General features: G+C 34.6%; 1 protein-coding gene across 1 annotated transcript; it reads left to right on the top strand.

Annotated features, from left to right (window-relative positions):
• Positions 1-149: 149 nt before the first annotated feature.
• On the top strand, positions 150-9199 carry LOC112022261 (beta-amyrin 11-oxidase). Its single transcript, XM_024054831.2, has 8 exons — positions 150-414; positions 1761-2241; positions 3254-3517; positions 3949-4038; positions 4437-4512; positions 4601-4707; positions 7742-7863; positions 8831-9199. The coding sequence occupies exons 1-8, from the start codon at positions 182-184 to the stop codon at positions 8934-8936; spliced, it is 1479 nt and encodes a 492-aa protein (XP_023910599.1). The 5' UTR covers positions 150-181; the 3' UTR covers positions 8937-9199.
• Positions 9200-27769: the final 18570 nt, after the last annotated feature.

A 27769-nucleotide genomic window follows, 5' to 3' on the forward strand; every position in this document is an offset into this window, starting at 1 on the left:
TAAATTTTAAAAAAATAAGTCAACTATTGACAGGATCGATAATATAAATAATTCTTGAATTAGACATACAGTAAGTGTCAGTAACTATAATTCATCAAATACAAACTACTAAAAAAAGAAGAAAAAAGCACCACTATCCATTTGAATGCATCTTGTGACTGACGAAGAGGGAAAATTCAACATGGAGTTGGATTTCTTGTGGTTGATTGTTTCAGCTTTATTGGGTTGCTATGTCTTTATATTTTGGTTTCTCAAGAGAGTGAATGAGTGGTATTATGTTGGCATGGTGGGGAAATCGACATATCGTCTTCCTCCAGGTGATATGGGATGGCCTTTCCTTGGTAATATGTTGCCTCTCTTCAAATCTATAAGATCTGCTGACACTAACTCATTCATTTACAACCTCGTCTCCAGGTCTGTCTCTTTCTCTCTCTCTCTCTCTCTCTTCAAAAATTTGTTTGATTATGTTATTTGTCTTCAAGACCTCGACTATTTTTACTAAATAATACTTTTTAAAAATTATATTTGACCAAATAATAATATTTGGAAATTATTTTAAAAGAATTATTATTATTTTTTTAATAAAAAATCTCCTCTTGAAGAGGTGAGTTCGAACACTGAACTTGTGTTGAAAATGAGTTTTATGGTTTCAGTGGACTCGTCAAGTTCCATACTAGAACTTGTTTCTTATAGAGTAGTTCTCACTAACAAGATACATGTTAGTTGTAGAATAAAAAAGATATTCCTAAAAATTCTTGCCTATGCAATTTCAGTCAGTGTAAATTTCCCTCTCCCCAGTCCCCTTTTTTTAGAAACAAACACGCTCACTGAAGAGAAGTAAAAATAGGGCTCTAACAGAAATATATTTAGTGACAATATGCATTGGATGTAATAGGAATTTTTTTTCTTAATTATATGTCACAAGAATTGAAATTTATTAATACCCAAATTCATTGGAGAGTTTAAATATGAAGTATTAACATAAGCCTTCATGGAAAATAGGCATTATTTATTAGAAATCATTATAGATTTTGAGAAATATTTATGCAACAAGGCAAAGTGGGTTTGGATCGAAGGTGTCTCACCACCTATCCACGATAGGAAAAATATCTGGAGGACATGGAGTGAGGCAAGTTAGAAGGGGTGGGAATGGGTTGGAGGTAAATTTCTTTTGTTAACGAAGTGACTTAGACACTAGAGAGATAAAGATGAAAAAGAAAGGGAAGGGACAATCTTGAGAATGATAAGAGAGAAAGAAAGCAAATTTTTGGAGATAGTAATAGAATTAGAATGCATACGAAAATTAAAATATAAATAATGTGTAGAAAAATATAAATTATTTATATATACATCGAGGGGTGGGGTGGGTTGAGGTGGGTGAGCAAAATCCGTCCCCATCCTGACACCTATTTTGGGCGTGAAAACTGGTGCAGGATAGGGGGGACATGACGGGCCGAGTGGGAAGGGAAACTTTGACCATCCCTTAGTGTTAGTTTTAAAACAATATCTTAAACCCTGTCATCCTAAAACCAAGTGCTATTATAGTGAATTCATAAAAAAAAAAGTTTTTTATACTTCATTTTAGTAATTTAAAAAAGGAAATTTAAATTAAAAATTGAATTCGAATATTTTTATTTTATTAATTCAATCCAAATAAAGCAATATTTTGTAACTGGGTGCTAAGTAAATTAAATAAATTTCCTCAATAAATTAAATTTAGTACCGTTTAATCAAAGTGACATGTTTAGTTAGAGATACAGATATGGCAATACTGGTATCTACAAGACCCACATGTTTGGGTGCCCAAGCATCATCGTATGTGAGCCTGATATTTGCCGACGTGTGTTGACAAATGATGAGCACTTCACACTTGGTTATCCCAAATCCACCAATCTTTTAGGAGGAAGAATATCCTTACACTCGGTTTCCAATGAAGAACACAAGCGTCTACGTCGGCTAATTGCGTCTCCCATCAATGGCCATGAGGCACTAACAATGTATATCCAACATACACAGGACATTGTCATTGATTCCTTCGATGAATGGGCTAGCATGAAGCAACCATTTGAGTTCTACACAGAGATAAAGAAGGCTACTTTCAAGATAATGACACATATTTTCATGGGCTCTGTTAACGATTCTACTCTCTGGACAACACATAATTTGTATGCTGATTACCGTAAGGGATTAATGTCCATGGCCATTAATATCCCGGGCTTTGCTTTCCATAAAGCATTCAAGGTACACTTTCATTACTTTACGAAACTGTTGGATAGCAGAAATTATAAGCATAAAAACAAGCATGCTTTCTATATATACCTTTTTATGAATAAATCTTATAAATCAGTAGTATATTTTTAAGTGTTTTACATTGTAATATGATGATATTTGTTACAATAACAAATACACAATATCTACAACCTAAATGCTTTAATAAAGAGTTATAATTAGGAGCAGACGCTATATGTTGCAATTTTCTAAAAAAATTATGCTTTAATAAAATTTATTATAGTCTAAATGCTTTAATAAAATTTATTGAAAGCGAGGGAGAGATTTGCTTTTGTTTCCCTTTACAAAACCACCCTTAATATCAATTATCTAACAACAATGTTTAATATCCTATTTATTTTTATCCAAAAAAAAAAAAAAATCCTATTTGTAGACACACATATACATTTTAGCAAACGTTGTGATTATTCACCAGAAGTTACACCTATTCACCAAAGGCCAAACTCTTTGTCAAGAGTCACACCTGATGCCACAGCCTTTCACCAAGTGTTAAAATTAATATGAAATAGAGAATATTGTGGAGAAGGGGAAAGCGAGAGAGAGAGAGAGAGAGAACACAGAAGAGTTTTGTGGTTGGCCTTGTGGCATACATCCACAAGACAAGAGCTCAAATAATTAATTACATTTTTTCATATACTTTTCTATAAAATAAATTACAACAGAATCCTTACTTATAATGGGATTGCATACAAAAGTTAATAATATTTTGAATTTGAATTGCATGTATTGCCTCAATCACACGATTTTCTCTAAACAATATATTAATCCCGTAAATTTCCCTTGAATTTGATGTCTTGATTTGGTCTTTAATGACATATACTTTCCAACATAGGGTCACAACTCACAACCTTTAGGAATATATGGTTAATTTTTTGTTATGCGGATATAGTCATTCGGGTTCAGTCAGGCCCAATATCTTTAGCCCCAAAGAAATTAAAGATTAGTAATGGCTATAATGCATTAGGCACGGAAGAAGATGGTGAAAGTACTTCAATCTATCTTGGACAAAAAGAGGGTGATGACTGAAAGTGAACAACACCAGGGAAGGAAAGATATGATGGATTTGCTTTCGGTAGCTGAAGACGAGGATGGTCGAAAATTGGAGGATGAGGATATTGTAGATTTGATACTCCTTTTCTTGTCAGCAGGTTTTGATAGCTCCGCAGTTTCTATATTATGGGCAATAATACACCTAACAGAAAATCCCGAGGCACTCAAAAAAGCCAAGGTAAATGTACAATTTAATTAAAGTGGATGCATTTCACTTAGAAAAAAGCTATGATCATAAATTTTTTCACAACTGGTTTGTCACCATTGTGACGTGATAGAGTGTGACTGATGAAGAGAAAAATGGTAAGTTTATGCGTAAGTGATAAGCAACTGCTCACAGTCTACTATTTTAGAATCATGACAAAGAAGTTGTAAAATAGTTCGTGGTCTTATAACCACTCTTTGGCTTAAACCTCAAAAGTCAATAGAATTATTTATAGTTGGAAGGTATAAATTAATATGTTAACTACACTATCTAGTATTAGCTTAGACTTGCAGAGTTTTCACCAAATATTTATATTGTACAAGAAATTACAGCTCCTGTATTGAGATCCCCATCCATGTGTGGATGCTCATTGATATTTACTATGAAATAATCCATATTTTCAGGAAGAGCAAGAAGAGATCATAAAGAGAAGACCATCTAACCAGAAAGGGTTGAACCTTAAGGAAATTAAACAGATGGAATATCTTGCTAAGGTATGGAGTTTCTCAGTTTTCCATTCTTTTGTCATTGCTCTTTTCCAACTCTAACTATTACGCTGGCTAAGGCATTTTCACTAAAATAATATCTTAAAGAACATTAATAATGGTCTAATCCAAAAAAAATAAAAAAAGGAACAAAAATGATACTCACCATAAATAAATGGTAGCTAGAAATAGTCATCTATATGTAAACTTTTCATATCATATGCTGCTGATACAAAAAAAAAAAAGTACAAATCAAATTCTCTAATATCAAAGACTCCATGAAACATAAGAAGGGACTCCAAAGTCCAAATGTACCATCATCTAACTAACCGCTTATGCGGAAAACTTTGATTCAGTGTTCAATGTGCATGTAAGAAGCCACATACCCCTGATCTTTTATGATATAGGTAATTGATGAGACGTTGCGCATGACAAATATCTTTTCACTATTCCGAAAGGCGAAGGCCGATGTTAGCATTAATGGTAATTAGTCATACCCAATATTTCTAGACTATATTGTTGTTCACTTGTTTATATTGTGTCTCATCTCAATTAACTTCTTTTTTTCCAGACTACATTATACCTAAAGGTTGGAAAGTTTTGGTTTGGTATGGAGCTGTTCATATGGATCCTGAAATTTATGATAACCCACAAAACTTTGATCCATCGAGATGGGATGTAAGTGCTTTTTATTTTGAATTTTTTTCTTTATTATTTCTTATACTTTTTAAATAAAAGATAAACCCTATTTTACTCGTACTCAATTTTGACCCCAGTTGACAAAGTCAAACATCGATCAAATCTGTTCACCAAGCTTCTATTATAAAATTTAAATAATTAAATTTACTATTTCTTAATAATTTAAACTTTTGAGACAAAATATAATTTATCATGATATTAGAGTAGGTGGTCTTCAATTCAAACTCTCTGTCTCTGCTTTCACCTCTCATTCCCTTGTCAATCCAAGTTGGTAAATTACCAATTTTTCCAAAAATTTAATATGTTGAAAAATAGTAAATTTAATCATTTAACCACATAATTTTAATCCAAGTAAAAGTCAAACCTTTATCAGGAATATCAATGACCTTTCCCTATTTGTAGAATTCATCCCTTGAAACGACAAATTCTTGAATGATAGTAATCTATTATATGTGACATCGTGAAAACTTGAAAAACATACACATGATACTCTCTTTAATAAAACATAAACTAAATTGTAAATTTTTGGTAGTAAATATAAATTTATGTATAGAAATATCTAAATAGCAGTAATTTGGAGACAGTACACCAGTATCAACCGATACTAAAATATTTTGTTCTCCTAACCAAACCGAAACAGCCTTTGATACGAAATTGACTCCCTTGGAAGTAATAGACAAAAATCTTAATTTTATTAATATAAAAACTAAATTTCCTTGGATGTCACAATATGTTTAAATAGTAAAAGAAAACTTAGGGTGACTAGGAAAACGCCCAGAAGACAAAATATTGATTTTTGCCCAAAATGACAAAATTGAGTTAAATAGAAAATCATAAACTATAGACTTTGATTAGAAGACGTTTTCTTTTAGCTAGCCAAATCTTATGCAATTCTGACATTGTCACCCTGATAATTTATACTAGTACCTTTTGGTCTTACGTCGTGATTTTAGGCACCCTTTCTACTCCAAGAAAACCTGTGCTATGATATCTATTCTACTCTAGATCAATATGCGCACTATGTTGAAAAAATCTTCAACACATTTCTAAATGTTTTTATGAGGAATATCAATCAACCTGTCCTATTGGCAGACTCCATTCCTCGAAAAAATGAATTCTTGAATGATAGTTATCTTTATATGCAACACTTTTTTGAAATATTCAAATACCTCCAATATCCAGACAACTTGAGTAATGTTGGAAGTTGGTGGGCCTTCACACACTGCTCACACTTCCAAATACACTCACAAGGCACAAGAAGGTAACTGTAAACAAGTAACTCATCCCGCAAGTCCCAAACCCCCTTTAGAACTATTTGGGTCTCCACTCTTCGTAAACAAATGTGACAACTGACAACCACCTCTCATCCAGAGCATAGGCATGGATTGCCCACTTATAGAAACAGCAAAACTAGTGATTCTTCCATGCAACAAAAAAAATCCCCCTAAGACCAAGCTCTTGAAACCTGTCAAAGCACCAATTATTCATAACTCAAACTACCTTAGTGCTCTCCTGTTTCGTCTCCTTCAAGAAAATAACTCAAATACAAGATGCGCAATTTTAGAGCTTATTGAACTCTCATGGTTCTGCCCAAAATACTCACGGCTCCCTCGGAGGTTATTGAGGGACAAGCAGGGGCAGTGTCAAGTGTAATTTAGGGTAGTCATAGGACCACCTTGACTTGAAAAAAAAAATTATAAACCTTAAAAGAAATAAGAATTTTAAATTAAAATGGGTTGTTGACCACCCTAGGAATTTATTTTTATTTTTACCACCCTAAAAAAACCTTGAACATCCTAAATTAAAATTTGAGCCTATCAAAAATGAAAATTTTCCTCTCCAAAATTTTGGCCTGTTGCAAATTGAACCAAAAAATTGTGAGAAATGCTATGTATGATCACAATAATTTCACCAAATTTTCACAATAAACCCTAAGTGATAAGTTGTTATTGGCTATTGCTGGTAGAAAAATAAATAATTTTGGTGATATGTAAATTAAAACCAATAACAAATTGCCACCTAAATTTTGTTGTAAAAATATTGTGCACAAAGAATTTTTCAAAAATTTCCCAAATCAAATGTTTAATTGTGAAGTTTTAAATTGTTTTCAAAAGGTATATTTTAAAATCGCTATTAAAAAAAATATAAAAATGTATATTTTCAAATAGCTTGTTGGTTAGTACTTGCTTTAATTTTTAGCTGAATTTGTTGGATTTATGTGATATATTTGTACATACGCTAAACCAATGCCTCAATATTTTATTGAACATGATTAATGTAGCGGTTTAATGCTAAGTTGAATATATTGAATGAACTTATATATAAGTTACCCTTTATTCTTTTGCTATCACCTGTATTACAAGATTAATCTTCTAAGAAAATTCTTATTAACTTGGATAATATACTTTTAGATTCTAGTTTATGAGAAAATGTCTCATCTTTTGATCCTAATTATCAAGATGAAATAACAAGAGCATATTTACAAAGAGGTTATTGTCAACCTCTTGGGCATCACTTCCCTAAAAGAGGAATTAGTAGAGCATTTCATCAATTTAATCTTGATTAGAAAAAAAAAAAAAAATACAAAAATTGGTTGGAACAGATCATACAAAAGGATGATGTGTTTTTTTATTTATTGTTACTTATATAGGCAAGATGTTGGCAGTTGAATAAAAGATCAGTAGTTTAATGATTATTTAGTTGTGTGCATTAAAAAGATATTGATACTAGCATTAATAATCAGGAAGATGTCATACAATGATTTCAAAAAAAAAAAAAACTCGTAGAAGGAAATTTTAAAACTTTATATATTTGCGCTTTTTTTTTTTTTGATGACTATATGTTCAAGTTTTACCAAATTTTGTTTAATTTAAGTTTCTTAATGAACATCTTGACAAAAATTTCTAGAGCTGCCATGTACAAGCTTACCAAACCTATTAATGGCAGCACACCTTGCACCCAGAATTACCTATATATATTGAAATATTTGAAATATTATTTTTCTTGTAAACAGAATTTAAAAGCCAAAGGAAAGGCTTTCATCCCCTTTGGTGCGGGCAACAGATCTTGTCCTGGAAGTGATCTGGCTAAACTTGTGATAAGCATTTTCTTACATCATTTTCTCCTTAACTATAAGTAAGTTTTCTCAAATCTTTACTACGTGGGCAACACTTTTTTCTTTCCTTTATCTATCGAATAAAAGATCACCATGCACAGTATATATGCTCTATCAGAATTTCGTAGAAAATCAATTGATTAGGCAAGTTAGCTCAAGCTTGACATTACAGTTTTCCTATTCAATACCTCATTAATTATAAATGAGTTCCCAAAATCCTTTTAAAAATGGGAAACTCTTTTTATTTTTATTATTTGTAAGCGAATGAAACACACCACGCACATGTACAATATATATGCCCCATTATAATTTGGACAAAGTTTGGCTCTAACCACCAGTAGAAAAATGACATTAGTACTAGTTAGGACTCACTTAATTTGATCAACCAAGTGAGTCATGTTTATTGCACATGATCTAACACGCACCATCTTCCTATTTGTGGTTGGAGTCCAAATCTTTAGACATATTTTGAGCCAAACATATTCCTTTTAGAATTCCAAGAAAGTATGTTGACAAACCAATAAGTTCATACATACATACATACATACATACATACATACATATATATATATATATATGGTAAGGTTAGGGAAGGTGGGGTTTGAAACACATATTAGACACCACAAAGAATATCACTACCACTATTCAATAATTGCTTCATTTTAAGTTAATGTTATTGTGCACCATCTTTGGGCAATGTAGTACATTAGTTTATACTAATGAATATCTAAAATTTTTTTCCTCTACTGGGGTGATTTTATAATGAAAAATGTTAAAATCACAAACTATTTTACAAATTATTGATTTGATAAATGGTTATTGGCAAATGAAAAAGTAATGTTAGTATAGTGGACATAGATGAGAACCAATAAAAATTTGCCAAATCAATAATTTGTAAAAGTATTATGAAATAGTTTGTAACTGTAGAATTACTCTTTCATAAATGCACAAATTATATAAAAAAGTAATTTACAATTATGAGTGCAGATTGAAGCGAGTTAATCCAAAATCCCCTTTAAGTTACATACAAGGACCAATGCCTAAAGACCTATGCCTCGCCCAAGTCATAAGGATCCCAAAAACCAATACATGAAGAGGAAAGTGATTCTTTACCACATTTAGCTAAATTTAGCTGGAATATTCACTCAATGCAGAGTAAAGCTTCGCCTTGCTTCATGCCTACTATGAAAATACATTCGTTCTGTGCGAATATGCATGTCTTTAGATTTTAAATTCACTGTACCATATTTGTAAGACTTGCTGAAGTTTCTTGTTTAATGATTGCGTGACTTTGAAGGAAATATCTTTCTTGTTGGATTATAAATTGTTTTAAATAATAAATATATGTTATATATATTGGGTTGGATTCAAGTTATACATGGAGTAACTCTAAGTATTGTTACACTACCTAGTAACTTTTTATTGAATTAATATTTTATTAATCTCATTGTTGAATTACATGTTTTATATGTTCTTAACATGCATATAAAATTTCATACTAATCAGATTTCATTTACCATTTGATCCATAAACTTATGTTCTATATGTGCTTTCTATGGATCATGCAACATAGTTACAAATACAACATATTTTTAATCATTTTTTACAAATTGTTAAGTTGAGATTATGGTCAATGCAAGATTATTTTTAGGAATACGATACTGACTGTCTTTGTGCACTTGTTAAGGAGGCTTAAAGAGAGTCTAACCTACATTAGAAATGAATGCTTTATTGCAATTCAATAATTGGACAATTATTATCACTAGTCGTAGACCTACGCGATACGTGGAAATAAATAATTATGTTGTAATTGTGATATAATGTATATTTTTTCCCCAAAATTTGTTGATGGTAATTTTTTCTCTCTAAAGATTAATCAACATCTAAAATTATTTATCATCTTTCTATATATACCAATATATGACTCTATTATTTTAGATTTTTTTGATTGATATTATTTCTTTTTGAGGTGGTTCATATTAGTCAAAATTATATTATAATGTGCTATGTTTTCCTAATATTTTTTCCAGTATGACTAAAATTTTTAAGTTTCAAATAAATTATTCAAATTCTTCACTCTCTTAAAGGAGATTATCATGAAATTCAAAACTCATAACTAAATTACACTTGATATTACTCAAATAATTGATAGACATATTTAAATGCATAACCAAGATTATGTTTTAATATAAATTTAATTCTCACTTCCAAAAATAACTAAGTATTAATTCAAAATAAAATCAAACCAAAGTTGTAAGAGATCATAGAGATAGTACTTGTGATGGGGAACTAAAAAATACAACACCAAAATGTATTAACCCAAAATAGAGTTCTAAAAAACACAATGATTTGTCCCCCTAAAGGAGGGGGAGAGAGAGAGAGAGAGAGAGAGAGAGAGAGAGAGAGAGAGAGAGAGACTCTCTCTCTCTCTCTCTCTCTCTCTCTCTCTCTCTCTCTCTCTGAGAAAATATCAAAATTATAGAAAATAATATGAGAAAAAAAAAGAGTAAAAATAAAAGATATGGTAATAAACACCAAATTATCCAAGCCATACTATGTAATAGAATAAAATTATATTCTTATATACTATCTTTATAATGCAGTAAGATAACATTTAATAATTAATAAAAAGTGTTAGGCTCTATGCTTGTATAGCTATGTTGAAAAACACGTGAATACAAATTTGTCTAGATATAGGTTGTTAGGTTTTAAAAGTTTTGAACAACTAGCAAACCGTGAGCACAAACTTGTCTACATATAAATCTTAGATTTTATAGGTATGATTAGACAATGCTCAAGGTGTTGCAAGTCAAAATACAAGAAAAAGAAAGTTGCAGGTTCAGAAATTCAAAACATGCCAGGTTTGACCGATCGAGAGAATAGGTTCGACCGATCGAAAGATGGGTTCTACAGAATTTAATTAAAGCCCAATAGCCCATCAAGCCTATTAAGTGATTAGGGTTTCAGATCTATTTCACATAGTATTTAAAGAAAACCCTAAGACACATTTTGTGAAGACTTTGGAGGTGCTTTTTTGAGATCTAAAAGGTACTGTGTCTTATCCTTTCAAAGTCACTATAAGAAATCATGTTCATACCATTAGAACCGGTAGATCTAAAGTTGCTACTACAAGATTAACAACTGCTGATGAGGGAGATCTTAAAGTCACAAACGGGGAGTTTGTGTTCAGCAAATTCAAGATAGAAGAGTCCGTGGAGTTAGAGCTGAATGTGTTCATGTTAGTAAGTTTTACTTGAAAGTTGAGGGACCAATTACGCACATATGGTAAATTTAAGGGATCAATATTATAGTTTCGCCTTAAATCTATTGTAATCTTCCATTCTATTATAGTGAATTTGTTTACCTTAAGAATAGTTAGGTTAAATCCTCCCTAAATTTTTACCTTGAAATGGTTGGTTTCATTAGCTTTCTTGGGTCATCATATTACTGTCTTTTTTACTTTTCCACACCAAGTAATATGTTTGCATGTGTTTAACTTAGATTTCATAATTAACCTAAGTAAATACTTGGATAATTCATTATTTTAAAATAATCTGTTTTTAAGGAGTCTAAACAAACAAACATAGCTCATAGAGTTTACAGGACTGATTAAATAATGCTCTAGAAGCTGGTATTCGGTGTACAAGAATAGAAAAAAAAAATTGATTCAAGGATATCAATATTTAACAGTTTCGACTGGTCAAAACTAAACTTTGACCAATCGAAAGTCACATACCAAAATCGGATTTTCAGTCCATCAGCCCATCAGATGTTTACAGTTTCAGACTTATTTCACTAAGTATTTAAGGGAAATTCTAAGACACATTTTTGGGGACTTATAGCAGCTCAATTTTAGATCTAAAGGTTTGTGCCTACTACTCTTTTAAAGTCACTGCCGGTGATCACTCACACACTCATTGAACCGGTGGATTCAAGTTGCTATCTTCTAGCAATCAAGTGTGTTAGATTTAGACCCTTGAAGAAACAATATCTATCCAGTTTTAAGGCCAAGTTGTTAATTAGATTAATTATGCAAGCTTTAGGCTAAACAATTAATTAAGCATATCATGCACAATGAAAAAGTAAATAAAAAAATATATTAATAAATTTAATCACAAAAATATACTTTTATACTTCATTCAAGAAATTTAAAAAAGTCAATTTAAATTAAAAAAAAAAAATTGAATCCAAAATTTTTTGGTCTTTTTACTTTGATCCGACTAAATCAATAACCTATAATTAGGAATTTAAAAAAATAAATAAAGTAATAACCAAAAATCAAAATAAAAACATTAAGCAAGAGGAAGGAAGAGTGAGATTGAAGGGAGAAAGAGTGACAGATTGAGGGAAAGAGAGATAGATCAGGAGAGAGAGAGATCAGACTGGATGGAGGACGATGTCGTTGATGAGCTTTGGGTGGATCTAGATGGCAGTCAAGAACAAGAACAATGGTGAGAACGAGAATGAGAAAGTCGGCGCCGATGAGCTTTGGGTCGGGAACGAGATCGGTTTTGGGTGAATCGGTCCTGGGTGGTGACAATCTAGATAGTGGCGCCAATGAGCTTCCAATGGCGACTATGGGTGCGATCTCGCTAATGCAGGTGGCGACGCGATCTCGACAGTGCTTCATGCAGCGTGATCTCGCTGGTGCTGGGGTACGATGAGACTGGTGCGATTTGGGTTAGGGGCGGTGGTGCGATCTGGTCTTGCTTTTGGTGCGATCTCTTCTTGCTGTTTCTCTCTCTCTCTCTCTCTCTCTCTCTCTCTCTCTCTCTCTCTCCCTCTTTTATTTTCCTATGGTGGAAATCATTTGAAGGTAAAATAGAAACTAAAATTTATTTCTGGCTTGGAAGAGTTATTTTACAGTCAACACGGAAATTGATTTCTGATTAACCCAATTTTTTGTACTTAACAAACATATAGGCTGGTGTAAAATGATTTTTTGAAATTATTTTCGGCCAAAACAAATGCAGCCTTAAAGTGGCATGTTTCCCTTGGAGATACAGATATGGCAAGACTGGTATCTATAAAGCCCACATGTTTGGGAGCCCAAGCATCATCGTTTGTACTCAAGAAATTTGCCGACGTGTCTTGACAAACGATGAACACTTTGCAACTGGATATCCCATATCCGCTACTCTTTTATCAGGAAGAACATCCTTGCACAGAGTTACCAATGTAGAACATAGGCTTTTGCGCCGGCTTATTGGGTTTCCCATCAATGGCCATTAGGCACTAGCATTATATATTCAAATCAGCAGGATCTTTTTGATTTGCTTTCCATAAAGCACTAAAGGTACACTTTCATTGCTCCAGTACATTCTGGCCTTTTGCCCCTCTTGGGCAAAATAAATGGCTTTATGACCCTGTTTTGAAACTATATAGGGTCGTGCCCCTGTTTCGATACTCGATCTTGATATTGGCGAGTTACTTAAAATACTTGATTATTCCAGGGCCGAGTTATATGCAGGTTCCTGCCCAGCGTGGATTTTGGGCAATAAAATATTCCCGCGTAACTGTTTAGAACTCGGCATTTGACAAATCGAGTTATATGGAGAACTTATTTTGAATGTAACGTCTCCCAAACAGTTTTGTCTTCCTCCTTCCTCAGTCCGTCTCTCTGTCAGTCTGTCTCCCTCCTTCCTCAGTCCGATCAGTAGCCACCCTCAGTTCTACACATCGTCATCTTGAAGTTCACTTATTTGTACCCGTACCCAAACCAAACCATTCAGTATACCCGTTCCGAACCTCAACCTAAACCCACATCCAAACCCACACCTTTCACTCTCACCATAACCCTCACCATCGGCGAAGCTGAACCCAATCCATCTTCAGAGTTAAAGGATTATAAGCATATTAAGGTAATTTGTAATTGCCGAGTTCAATTTTGTTTTCCCTTTGCATTGAATCTGAGTTATGTTTTGCTTGTGCATGTACTCTGATTTGAGTGTGGGTGTGGCTTATTAAGTTTTTCTCTGTTAGAGTTATCTCTATTCATTATTATTGTTGCTGTTTTAGCTTTGCTGGGTTTGGTTTTGAACTGGGTTTTGGGTACGGGTGTTCATTTGGCATGACAATGGTGTTCATTATTAGGGAAAATTGTTTTTTAATGCCCTGTATATCTACTGTCATTTCAGTCAGGTTTTGATGAATTATACTATTCATGGGGTTTCAGATGTTGAATTGTTGTCCTTACTCTAATAATGCTAACTTTTAGCTGTCAAAAGAAAATATGAAATTATGGCAAGAGCCTTGTAGGTAAGGCAAGGCATTGCCCGATTCTCCCAATGAATAGAACTTGGGCTGAAATTATTGGAAAATTTAATGTTAATTGTTAAAATTGTGCTTCTCTGCCATACTTTCAGTGAATGAATACATATTAGACTTATGTGGCTGCATGTGTAAGAAATTTGCTGATTGGGAACATATGTTCAAAAGCTGAAATAGGACTTTTTAACATGTTTACAGAGAAATTTGCACATTTCATATTTTTAATTTCTTTTTCCTTTAAACTAAATGAAAATTCCCTATTTTCTCACCTGAAGGCTTCAACGTATTTTTGTTTCCTCCCTTTAAGTTCCCTCTACGTTACAATCTTCAAGCTCTCTCTCTGCTCACCTTTCTTTTTGGTCATGCAAAACCTTGAACGCCTAATCGAATTTTTTTTTTCCCTTTCCTCCAAACTGGCTTGCACGTTTCGTATTTTTAATTTGTTTTTCCTTTAAGCTGAACTGAAAAGGCTTTGGGTTGGGCTTCATAGTAGAACTAAATAAATAAGATGTGGACTAAATTAATTATACAAATTTATTATAGGGTGATAGCGGAAGTAAATAAGAAAGTAGTGAGTTGCATTTATAGGGCTAGGACTTACAGGGCTGAAATTTGTAAAAAACCATTTTAAAATTGAAGAAAATATTATTTTTTTGTAAAGAAAATGACGTTGCAGCTGATGTGGCGCAACATGACAGCAGCAGCATTAAACGCTACGTTTCAGCTTTTACTAATATATAATTGGGAACATGTTACTGAAAATGGTGTAGGAGAGGAACCATTTTGGGTTTTGATTGTTGTAGAAGGGGAGGCGAACCTAAAAACACGGATGGAGGAAATTTTATTATATTTCATATTTAAATTAGTGTGGTCCCCACATTAATCTAAACACAAGACACTGGGAATAGTTAAAATCCTGTTCATATAGTGCTTTTCCAGCCTGTATTGACATGACAAGCCGTAATAAATGAAATAGTAATATTCATTTTTTGGTGTTTTTTTTTTTTTTTTTTTTTTGAAATAGTGTTATAACATTTCAGTTACTATTTATAATAAAATGATTTGTTAAGGTTCATAGTATCATATTAAATAACAATACATAATAATAATGTGTTTACGAATTTTGAAATGATTATACATGAATTTGATGGTGAAATGGTTATACACGAAAATGAAGAGGGGAGCTGTATGTTAAGGTGCCCGAATCGGTGAGGTAACTAAGAACATGCACCATTAGCTGAGTAGGAGAGGAATGATGTTGGGTTTTGATTATTGTAGAAGGGGAGGTGAACTTGAAAATACGTGGGTGTGGGAAAGGAAAAAAAAAAAAAAAAGGGAGCACAGCTAACTTTCACCTAACTTCTATATGAAAGTGAGTGTAATTACAACTAATCCCAGTTAAATTTAGTAGGATTTCTAGAAAATTTATTATATTTCATATTTAAATTGGTGTGGTCCTCACATGAATCTAGACACATAACCTTATTAACATTTCAATGTTGATATAGTGTTTTTCCAACCTATATTGACATGACAAGCCCTAATAGCTGAAATTGCAATGCTTAGACCATGAAATGAGGTTATAAATGGATAGGGAATTCATATCTTCTTTCTACCCCACTAACTTCGTAGATTGACTAAGCTATGAGTCGTAGTGACTCAACGTCAAATTGTAAAATGCGAAAAAAGTTTGGATCTACTTCAACATGTGGATCATCACAAGTTCCAGCAGATCAACAACTACACACATACACAGACCACTATGGAGGGAAATGGGTTGAAAAGAAGAGAGATTTCGTTAATATGCTAATATACACGTACGAGAGTCTTGAAAGCGTCGAGCATATCATGGTCAGCAAACCTACAAAACTAAGTACAGATACCACCGCAATAGAGTTCACCGTATCAAAACCACCATGGTCAACCCTATACGAAAAGAGGTGTGAGTTGGAGGTGTATTGTTGATGGCACGGGTTACGAGTTCCTAAGGCACGCTCAGCCGAGTTACCTAGAGATGAACATGCCAACATACTTGCTCGACTTGAACAAGAGAATAATCAAATGCAAAGGCGACTAGACCGTTTTCACGTAATCTAAAAAGCTAGGAAGCATCTAAAGGGGAAGACACAAGAGCGAGCCATGAAGTCTATTAATGAAATTACTGCGTTAGATGATGAAAGTGATATTTCAGACTTCTCAGATTCAAGCAATGATGATTTCCAAAAATTTCTACCTACAACATTAGATGTTGTTGTTAATGTCTACACCTTTTGTGCAAGACAAAATGTTGTTGTAAATGTCTGACAAATGATGACTATGTACGTTCAACTTTTGCAAATCTAAAATTTAATTGTTCATTAGTTTTGGCTAATTTTATATGAAACTAGTTTCTCATTTTTTTCCCTACTGTTCTTGCTAAAAATGAAAATTTAATATGAATAAAGCCAGGTTATAGATTCAATACATACATACTCATCCAAACCACACAAACCAACCACTCTTTCACAGAAAAACCATATGGCTCCTAAAGCAAGGACTCGCCGGAATAGAGTGGGGCCCAACTGGGACCATCATTGACCAACGTAGACACTCACATTTGTTCAAAATAATACTTCCTTCCACCATGCGTGACATGAAACTGGTAATGTATTACATTGCTATGTCAATATGTTGCAATGTTTTCAATGGATTGGCTAAGTGTATATGAAATCAATTGCTTATTTTTTTTCCTGCTACTACTTTATACAATTACATTACATACAGACTCATCCAAACCAAACTAACCACTCATTCTCTCTTCGTTTTTATGTACAATAAAATTTTTTCGTAACAAACTTTTCTCCGACTTCATGTATTGTGGGCAAATCATCTGAGGGATATGTTTGTTTCATCTTCATCTAAGTCTATTATTTCTACCTTATGATCTTCCAATTTACAGTTCTTGCTAGGTGGATATTGAATCTCGGTGGATATTGAAGACTAAAAAATAACCATAACAGATAGAATGGTATTCAACGAAATCCTGCCATCCATTACAAAGCCAAATGTTCTTATCAGCTTTCTTCAATCCCACTTGCCAAATACCACCATAGAGAGCAGTGAGTGTAGCTACAGTGGATAGCTCAGCACTGTTGAACCCTGACCACAAGTACCCATCCACACTGACGTGAAAACATAGAGCATCCTTGAAAAGTTTATGCTTTGATTTTGGGGGTGACCTGTCTCCCATTGCTACACTGATGTTTGCAGTGACTGGCATGTGCTGCTCAAGTGCTTTGCACTGTTGAACCCTGTCGAGTGATATCATCCACACGCATGTTAATACATAGATATGCATCATTTTGCAATGCACCGTTTTCAAGGATGCAGAGCATCCCTGAAAAGTTTATGATACGTTTAACACAGCTTAGCACTGTCTCGTCAAATCATGTCAGATGAAGCACAAGAATGCTGAATAGTCTTCGCATGAACCCTGTCTAGTCATATCACCTACACGCACATCAATACACAGATATGCATCCTTTTACAATGCACCGTTTTCAAGGATCCTTGAAAAGGTTTATGATACATTTAACACAGCTCAGCACTGTCTCACCAAATCATGTCAGATGAAGCACAAGAATGCTGAATAGTCTTCGCTTGAACCCTGTCTAGTCATATCACCTACACACACATCAATACACAGATATGTATCATTTTGCAATGCACCGTTTTCAAGGATCCCTGAAAAATTTTATGATACATTGAACACAGATCGGCACTGTCTCGTCAAGTCATGTCAGATGAAGCATAGGAATGCTGAATAGTCTTCATGTGAATAAATACATAACCTCGTTTGCAGTACACATCACCAGCCCGCTACTATAGCACAAGCTATAGCCATATCAAACAACTGCCTCAGCAAACCACATGCACCAACAGGTGCTACTATCGACTTCGCAGTTCTGCAGTTCACAGTTTTGCATGTGCTCCACAACACCTCACTAAACAATACACTGTCGAGTCATATTATCTTTATTCACGTGAATACTTACCCTTACATATAGTCACATCCACGTGAATACTTGCCCTTGCAAAGCTCCTATATAAAGTCCCATTTACATCTACCCTTGCAAAACATCTACACATATCAATCAGAAGTCACATTTTCCAATGTCAATGCACAATTGGATGCTACCTCATTTTCCAGATAACTATAGGAGGGAGAGAGATTCCGACGAGAGGGAATACTATGCCGGATTGCAGTGGGAGTGGGATTTTCGCGTGAATGAGTCCAATGCTTTGCACGATAATCTCGTGCGACTCGGAGCGCCTCTTGTCGACCGTATCTCGATCACACTGCCACGGCAAAATATGCACCAATATGAGCGTGCAGTGACCAAAAAAAAAAAAAAAAGAGAACAATCTGATGATACTGCGTAGGTCAAGGTATCACATGCTACAACTAGCAGAAGAGCTGGCCGCTACAACGAACAGGCAACTCACTCCGGCGAAACGTAACAATGTCCTCAACTACGAGGACTACCTGTCAAAGTGAATGCCTATGTGGTATATGTGTTATGTCTAGGGTCAAGTTAATAATGTTAGTAGCGTTAGTGTTCAATATGCAATGCCTGCATATTGGTGACCTCATGTAAGTTATTTTAAGTTTTCTGTGTTATGTTATAGGTGCTTATTGAAAAACAATATGTATGGGAATATTTAACTTTTATACGTTGTGTGGGAATAATCTATATTACGAAAAACGTACGTGCTCCTCACAATCAATAATAAGGTTTACATAGTACAAATGCAACAACAGTGACGCACATACATTTAAAACATAGTTAAGCAAAATAGTTCTCCAACAAAGTCTAATTATACGACAACACATTTACTCTTCATCTGACATATCCACGTTTGATTGATAAATGGGATAAGCAAGAAGTGATTACATGAATTGTGTGTGCTCATTCCACCCTCCCTTCACTGACTCTCAAATCTCAACTTGGGTTCGATATCGATTAAGACGTATCTTCATTCGATTATTTTCTTCTCTTATGCGGTTCAATACTTTACAAAGTTCGTCGATCGTGTCTCTGGGCATTTGCGATGCGAGTCACAGAGGCACTAGCAACTTAAAACCAACCAACTCATCATAAAACATTTGTTGTTCACGAAATAACCAAGCCCACTTCTGTCTCATGGTATTGTGAACGTAAGCACTATTTCGTAGATTCGGGTTGATTGTGATGGAAAATTTAGACCCCTTAACACACAACCAGATTGAGTAGCCTAGTTAATTAGCCAAGTTGTTATTTAGTCAAATTAAGCAATTCTAGGTTAAAATAATCAAACAATCATATCAAGAAAATATAGCAGCGGAATAATAAATAACACAAGATATAATCACCCAAGAAAACCAAACCGGTAAAAAACCTAGGGAGGATTTTACCCACCGATCCTCAAGGCAAACCTAAATCCACTATGAAAGAATCGAAGTTCATACAAAAGGACTTACAAGCTTCCCGCTCGACTTCCTAATGCTACCTACCAGTAGAACTTACTAATACGACCCTGTGCAAGCTCCGAATCCACGGACTCCTTCTTTCTTGAATTCTTCAATCAGCTACAAGCACCCACGCTTGATATTATTTAAGCTTCAATGGTAGCAACCAAGTTGATCATCAAGATGTTAAAGTAATCTCAATCTTGAAAACCCTAAGCTTTGTGTAAAGGAAAGCTCCTCTAGATCTCACAAGAGATTTACACAAAACAGCAATGTATGAGCAACAATACAACTGGAGCAACTCTCAAAACGTGGCTAGGGTTTTACCTTATATACCTAAGGCAAAAACATAAAACTCTAAACATTTAATGAGTTAGGGCTGAGTTGGAAAAACTGCAGAAAATGCAATCTGGTCGACTTTCGATGGATCGAATTTATTCTTCGATCGATCGAGCCAGACCGAAATGCCCCAATGCATCTACAGTTTCTCAATTCCAACTTTACAATAATTAATCAACTTTAAGCATACTTTAACAAGACTAAACATATTGTTTTGATCATGGTTTGCCAATATTACAAATTAGAGTTCTAAATACATAAATTCCTAAACCTTTAGAACCTAACAAACTCCCCCTTTGGCAATCCATGACAAAACCCTAATTAAAAGCTCAAAGTTTACAAGTAAAAAACCCTTTACAAAAATAATGCTCATAAACTCAAATTCAACCCTAACTACTATCCATCGGTTGCAAGTGTAGATAGCAGCTTTGTTGAATCAACCTGTATATTCCTGAAATACTCAACAAACGCATAAACGCATGTGTGACAGAAAAAAGTAAAACAACAGGTATAACATTCTTGTAAGATTCACACAACACAAAATAAAGACATATATGAATGAACAACTCATAAATATAAATCAATAAGCAGTGAATCACAAAGCAACAAGAATCAATGAATATAACATGTATATCAATCAATGTTACTCTCCCTAACATGAATATCCCCAAAAATGATATACAAAGTGAAGCACCTAGATACAATCTAAAAACTCCACAGGCTCCTCAAGAAACAAAAAATCTCCCCCTAACTACAAAAACTCCTCTACAAGTCAAAAACTCCACTCCCCCTTTTTGTGACGGAATGCCAAAGGGCAATCACAAGTTGCCATCAAAAGGTGGAGGTGAGGGTGAATGAAGACGCGCAAAGTCGGCTTGCAGAGCACGAATCTCATCTAGCAAGTCCACCAAAATATGACCATGAGCCACCTGAACGGTCATGACAGTCTCCAGAGTACGACGAACATCAAAGTCGGTCGAAAGAGGTGGAGGAACATCAACAGCAGCAGCATCATCACCAACTGGATCAGGAACATCCTCACCAGCAAGACTTGTAGAAGAAAAAGGAGGAGTTGCGCTACCAGACGGCTCAGACCTAGGGTGTTTAGAACCAGCTCGAAGATGAGCGGCCCTCTGTCTAAGAAAAGACGCACCTATGGGAGCTATCACATCAACGGGCTCAGAGGAAGGAAAGCCACTAAGATCAAGATAAAGCAAAATCCTATGAATAAAAATAGGATGCACAAGAGCATGAGTAGTAGATGAACTCCTATAAACATCGTTCAAAGAACGAAGAAAGAGATGAGGAAAACTAATAGGAGCATTAGTAACCAGAGCGTACAAAAATACACACCTCTCAAGAAGAATGGTGTGAACATGAGAGCTGGGCCAGATAGAATAACAGGCTATCCTAAAGAACAAATAGTGCAACCCGGAGAGCTCAGCAGAAGTGATCCTGGATCAGAACCCCACTGGACAAAAGTCCCAGTGATGTAAGACAAGACATCACTCAACTCGGGAGACTCATCATAAGGATAGACAGGATTCTAGACCAAAGGTACCCCTAGAGCATCAGCCACTACCCGGGGAGTAATGGTGTACTCTACGCCTCGTATCCAACTCTTTACCAAAGTGTTGGAATCATAGATGCGGATAGAGATGTTCGAAAAGAACTCTCTAATCAAGGCAGAAGGTGGAGAAGGATCAGAAATATCCACCAAGGGTAACCAGCCCCGATGCTCAAAGTTTGCCCTAATGGCAGGATCAAGTTCATCTAAGAGAACAAAACGCTCAGCCCAAATCTTCCTCTTAAGGTTTAGCTTCTCAAAAATCTCTTGGTTTTTCTCACTCGGAAAATTCTCACAATCAAAAGAATGAGGGGATGGAAAAAAGGAAGGGATAGTCCTACGGGCTCTAGTTTTCCTAGGCATGATGCTAAGGAAAGGACAGAAACACAAAGAGAAAACCAAAAAGACCAAAATAGAACAAAACCAAGGGCAGACTGCAAATCAGCACAATAAAAACATTAAAAAAAATAATAAAAAAATAAAAAATCTATATGATGCATGAACAATAACAATGTTGTGATGCATAAACTAATGCAGTAAACACAGTTCTAATTAGGTTCAATTTCACAAAATTGGCTCGAATATAGAGTTTCTAACAAAAACCCTAAAAAATTTGAAAAACCACTTGATAATTTTGAAACAAATTGATGAATTGATCATCACACATTGTTGAAAACAGATTAGTATAGCCAATTTCATCAAACCAACAAGCCAATTTCATCAATTAAACCCAATTGAACAAAAATCCCCAATTCGGATCAATTACAAACCCTAGAATTTTCAATTTCTCACAAAACCCAAAATTGATCAGATTAAACCATCATGTTTATAGCATGTCTCCACAAAAACCCATTGATCAATTACACATAATTAGGCTTAAATCATCAAAAATCCCAAAAGTAAAGGGTCCGAAATTTTGAGCATAAATGCATGAAAAATGCATGAAATATGTAAATAAACTCAAAAAGGAAGGACAAAACAAACTTATCGGCTTGAGGAAAGAGAAATTTTGCAAAAGATTCGAAGGAAAACGACAAAAATTTGACTGTGGAGCCTTGCCTTGTCGGAGAGAGAAAGAAAGTTTGAAAAAAAAAACTTTTGAAAAAGTGTTTGAAAAGGTCAAGAACAGTGTTTTTAAAAACCTGATTCGCGACTTTCGATTGATCGAAAAAATACATTCGATCGATCGAATGAGACAGTCATTTTTAAACAAATTAAAGCACTTTTTCGATCGATTGAAAAATAGAATGGATCGTTCGAATTAGGCAGAGGCTCACGAAAATTTTAGAAAAATCACAGTTTTGAAAAACACAAACCTCATTTTGAAAAACAACTCCTCAAAGCATTAAATAATGAAAACAAAATGCATGAGTATGAGATGGAATGATTTTTTAAAAACCCAAATTTAATCCCAGTTTCTCCAAAGAAAATTTCAGCCATTCTCATTTTATAAATTCTCAAGCAAAAAAATTGTTTTGCATAATTCTCAAAGTATTTTCAAACTTAGTTGGTTAAACCAAAAACACACACAATAACATGTACAAAGTTTAACAAAGAGTCACTTGTGTAGTGTGTGCAACTAGCAAAAACTTTGAGAAACATGTGAGGTGATATGTGAATAGCAATCAATCACAAAGTCTACACAATCCATCACATAGTCTACACAATCCATCACATAGAATTTAAAAGAGACTATCACCTAAAGAGTTACATCCTATAACTCCCACATCTCCTAGAACAAAAACTTGCAATCATGTAAGTTTCTTGTATTTTTGCCTCATTTTTTTTGTGAGATGGCATCAAGCCTAATAGTACACACCAATTTTATTTATGTGAGATGGCATCAAGCCTAATAGTACACACCAATTTTATCATTAAGCAATTAAGCCGAGGCAACACCTTATGTTCTTTTTGTGCATGTGCTACACTTTCTCGAGCACAGAATCTTATGATATGCACTAAGGTGTTCATGATTGGCTAGTGAACAGTGGTGAGATGGTTATTTATGCCTTTCTCAAAAGGATCAAGTCCGACAGTCAAATAACATGTGACTTCAAGATCAAGACAAAATTATTAAAAACTATACACATCTTTCCCACACAACATGCACTACAAAGCTCAAATAGTAAAGTGCAATTAAATAAGCTCATCAAAGCTAAACAAGGTACATAGGACATGATATGTGTAAATAAATTGACCAACCTTCTTTTCAAAAACCAAGAAAACAATGTCAAACACATTTTTGCTTTCTCCTTTTCTTTTTTCTTTTTTTCTTTTTTTTTAATTTAAGAGAAAACAAAATAAATCCTAGAATGAAATGCATGAATGTAATGCAATGCAAATCCTAGAAACAAAACAAAAAAAAAACACAAAAACACAAAAAACCAAAGAACAATGGTCCTAGAGGAATGAGCAATGAAGCACAAGGACCAAGAAAGCCAAAAGAGACTAAGGACATCGAAGCACACCAATCACTTGACGAAGTGTCTCAAACTTACTTCCATCAAGCGGTTTGGTAAAGATGTCAGCACTTTGACGATCAGTAGGGATATACTCAAGAACAACAATTTTCTTTTCAACCAAATCCCTAATGAAGTGATATCTAAGTTCAATGTGTTTGGTCTTAGAATGCTAAACAAGATTCTTAGATATATCTATAGCACTGGAATTATCACAATAGACAACCATGGTGTCTTGAGGAATCCCATAATCACTCAACAACTTTTTCATCCAAAGGAGCTGAGAGCAACAACTCCTAGCAGCAATATATTCTGCCTCAGCAGTGGATAAAGAAACAAAATTTTGCTTTTTACTCATCCAAGCCACAAGATTGGCTCCAACATAAAAACACCCCCCAGTGGTGCTTTTTTTGTCATCAACATTCCCAGCCCAATCAGAATCAGAAAACCCAGCAAGAGACAAATTAGACTCCTTACTATAAAAAAGTCCATAATCACATATTCCACTCACATATTTTATAATTCTCTTAACAGCATTTAAATGAGAAACCTTAGGGTTGGACTGAAATCTAGAGCAAACACCAACACTAAAAGATATATCAGGCCTACTAGTAGTCAAATATAACAGACATCTAATCATGCTTCTATACAAAGTAACATCAACAGACTCACCTGATGGATCAATTGTTAATTTTGCATTTGCAGCCATTGGTGTTCTAGCATGAGCAGCCTTGTCCAAGCCAAATCTCTTGACTAAATTTCTTGCATATTTAGCTTGATTGATGTAGATTCCTGACTCTGTTTGCTTCACCTGCAATCCCAAAAAATAAGTCAATTCACCAACCATGCTCATTTCAAACATTGCATTCATTTCATCTGCAAAAGAATGAGCAAGAGAATCATTAGTAGCACCAAAAACAATGTCATCAACATAAATTTGAGCTACAACAAAACCAGTCTTATCCTTTCTTATGAAGAGAGTTGTATATGCAAATCCCCTTTTGAATCCATGCTCAGTGAGATATGCAGTCAATCTATCATACCAAGCCCTAGGAGCTTGCTTCAAACCATAGAGAGCTCTCTTCAATTTGTAGACATCATCAGGTCTGTGAGGATCAACAAAGCCTTTAGGTTGCTCAACATAGACTTCTTCTTGTAGCATTCCATTCAAAAAAGCACTCTTGACATCCATCTGATATAGCTTGAAGTTTAGATGACTTGCTATGGCTAACAATATCCGGATGGATTCTAACCTAGCCACTGGTGCAAAGGTCTCATCAAAATCAATTCCTTCCACTTGTGTGTACCCTTGTGCAACAAGTCTTGATTTATTTCTGATTACAGTGCCATGTTCATCTGACTTGTTCTTAAAGATCCATTTAGTTCCAATCACATTTACACTTTTCGGCCTAGGAACTAATTCCCACACATCATTCCGAACGAATTGATGAAGTTCTTCATGCATGGAATTTACCCAATCAGCATCTTGAAGTGCTTCATCTACCTTCTTCGGTTCAAATTGGGACAGATAACATGAGTGAGTGATCACATTCAAGGCTTTTGATCTTAATCTCATGTTATCATTCAGACTATCCAATATATTTGTGGAAGGATGATTCAATCTCACTCTAAAGGATGGATGTTTGACAAGAGATGTTGTGATCCCTTTCTGTTCAGATGGAGGACTGAGCTCACTTTGTATCTGTCGAGTGTCACGAACTGGAGTGGATGGTTCTGAACTTGATGGTATTGAGACTGTATCATTCAACACCAATAGCTCTTCCTCACTATGTTTCCCAATATACTCAGTAGGAAGAGAATCATTAACTTCTAGGGACTTATCTTTGAACGGTTTTAGACCCCTTAAAACACAACCAGATTGGTTAGCCTAGATTAATTAGCCAAGTTGTTACTTAGTCAAATTATGCAATTCTAGGTTAAAGCAATCAAATAATCATATCAAAATAATAAAGCAGCGGAATAATAAAAAACACAATGATATGATCACCCAGGAAACCACACGGTAAAAACCTGGGGAGGATTTGACTCACCGATCCTCAAGGCAAACCTGAATCCACTATAAAAGAATCGAAGTTCATACAAAAGGACTACAAGCTCCCCGCTCGACTTCCTAATGCTACCCACTAGTAGAACTTACTGACACGACCACGTGCAAGCTCCGAATCCACGGACTCCTTCTTTCTTGGACTCTTCAATCAAGTACAAGCACCCCTGCTTATGTATCTTTAAGTTCTTGAATTTGCAACTGAATGATCATCAAGGTTTTGATAATATCTCCACCTTGAAAACCTTAAGCTTTGTGTAAAGGAAAGCTCCTCAAAGATCTCACAAGAGATTTACACAAAACAGCAATATGAGCAACAACCTTAGAGAGGTTTGGGTACAAAACCCTAAAATACCAAAGAGGCACAAGAGGCACTCTAATCTCTCTAAAAAGCTCCAAAAACCCTACCTAGGGTTAGCTTATGATGTCCTTTAAATACTGGAAAAAACGGCTCGCGATTTGGGCTTCAAACGAATAAGTTATGGCCTTTTTACGTTTGCTGATTTTGCTGATACGCGATTTTCGATCAATCGAAAATTAGATTGGATCGATCGAACCAACCAGCTTGTAACTCATTTGTTTTTATCCTGAACTTGAAGTTTTTGTCTTGGGCTTCAATGTAGACCATTCTAAACTATTGACCATAAATATTAGACGTTGTTGTTAATGTTTACACATTGTGTGCAATACAAAATATTGTTGTTAATGTCTCGACCAATGATACATTCAACATTTACAAATCTAAAGATTAACTATTCATTAGTTTAAGCAAATATAAAGAATTTCATTTTTTATCAATGAAATTTACACTAGATAAAGACCCAATATAACCCAATGTACACACATAACACTCATCACTGTTTCTATAGATTAATGTACATTTCTTGTAGCACCAAACAATACCAAACAATTAATATAACCCTAATCTACTCACATACCACTCATTTAAGAACATACCAAAGCACAAGTAATAGAACCTAATATCTATCATCTACAACTACTTTTACTTCATAAATATATGTATTTCAAAGAAGAAAATCAGTTTCTCACCTGAGATGATAGAGAGATAATATGAACTTCTGACAGAAAATTCTGAAAATGAGGAGGAGCTGATCTGAAAATGATGAGGAGAACCGGATGAGAAGTTGGTATATGGAAAAAACTCGACAACACCAGAGTCGAGTAACATTAATAACTCGATTTCGTACTAATCGAGTAAAGCTTCACATGCAGAATACGTGATTTGATAGCGGGTCAGAACGTACCAGACACAACTCGATTATTGTGAAATCGAGTAACACTTAAATCCGGTCAGTAACTCGATTTGTCAAATGCCGAGTTATAAACAGTTACGCGGGAATATTTTATTGCCCAAAATCCACGTTGGATGACCAGCGTTGCAGGAACCTGCATATAACTTGACCCTGGAATAATCGAGTATTTTAAGTAACTCGCTAATAGCAAGATCGAGTATCGAAACAGGGGCACGGCCCTATATAATTTCAAAACAGGGTCATAAAGCCATTTATTTTGCCCAAGAGGGGCAAAAGGCCAGAATGTCCCATTACTCCATATGAAACTGTCGGAACGCAGAAATTATAAACAAAAAAACAAGCATTCTTTCTACGCGTACATTTTTATGAATAAATCTTACAAATTAGCAGGATCTTTTTGAGCGTTTTACATTGTTATATGGAAGGGGCTAGAATGGTAATGTTTGTTACATTAACAAATACGC

The sequence above is a fragment of the Quercus suber genome, unplaced genomic scaffold, assembly GCF_002906115.3.
Source record: "Quercus suber isolate HL8 unplaced genomic scaffold, Cork oak 2.0 scaffold_868, whole genome shotgun sequence".
NCBI classification, from domain to species: domain Eukaryota; kingdom Viridiplantae; phylum Streptophyta; class Magnoliopsida; order Fagales; family Fagaceae; genus Quercus; species Quercus suber.

Bases quoted from the DNA above. Each gene is read 5' to 3' on its own strand.
- LOC112022261 (XM_024054831.2), top strand. From the start codon at position 182: ATGGAGTTGGATTTCTTGTGGTTGATTGTTTCAGCTTTATTGGGTTGC. The intron at 2,242-3,253 runs GTACACTTTCAT...ATAATGCATTAG, and splicing joins CTTTCCATAAAGCATTCAAG to GCACGGAAGAAGATGGTGAA. The intron at 4,708-7,741 runs GTAAGTGCTTTT...TCTTGTAAACAG, and splicing joins TTGATCCATCGAGATGGGAT to AATTTAAAAGCCAAAGGAAA.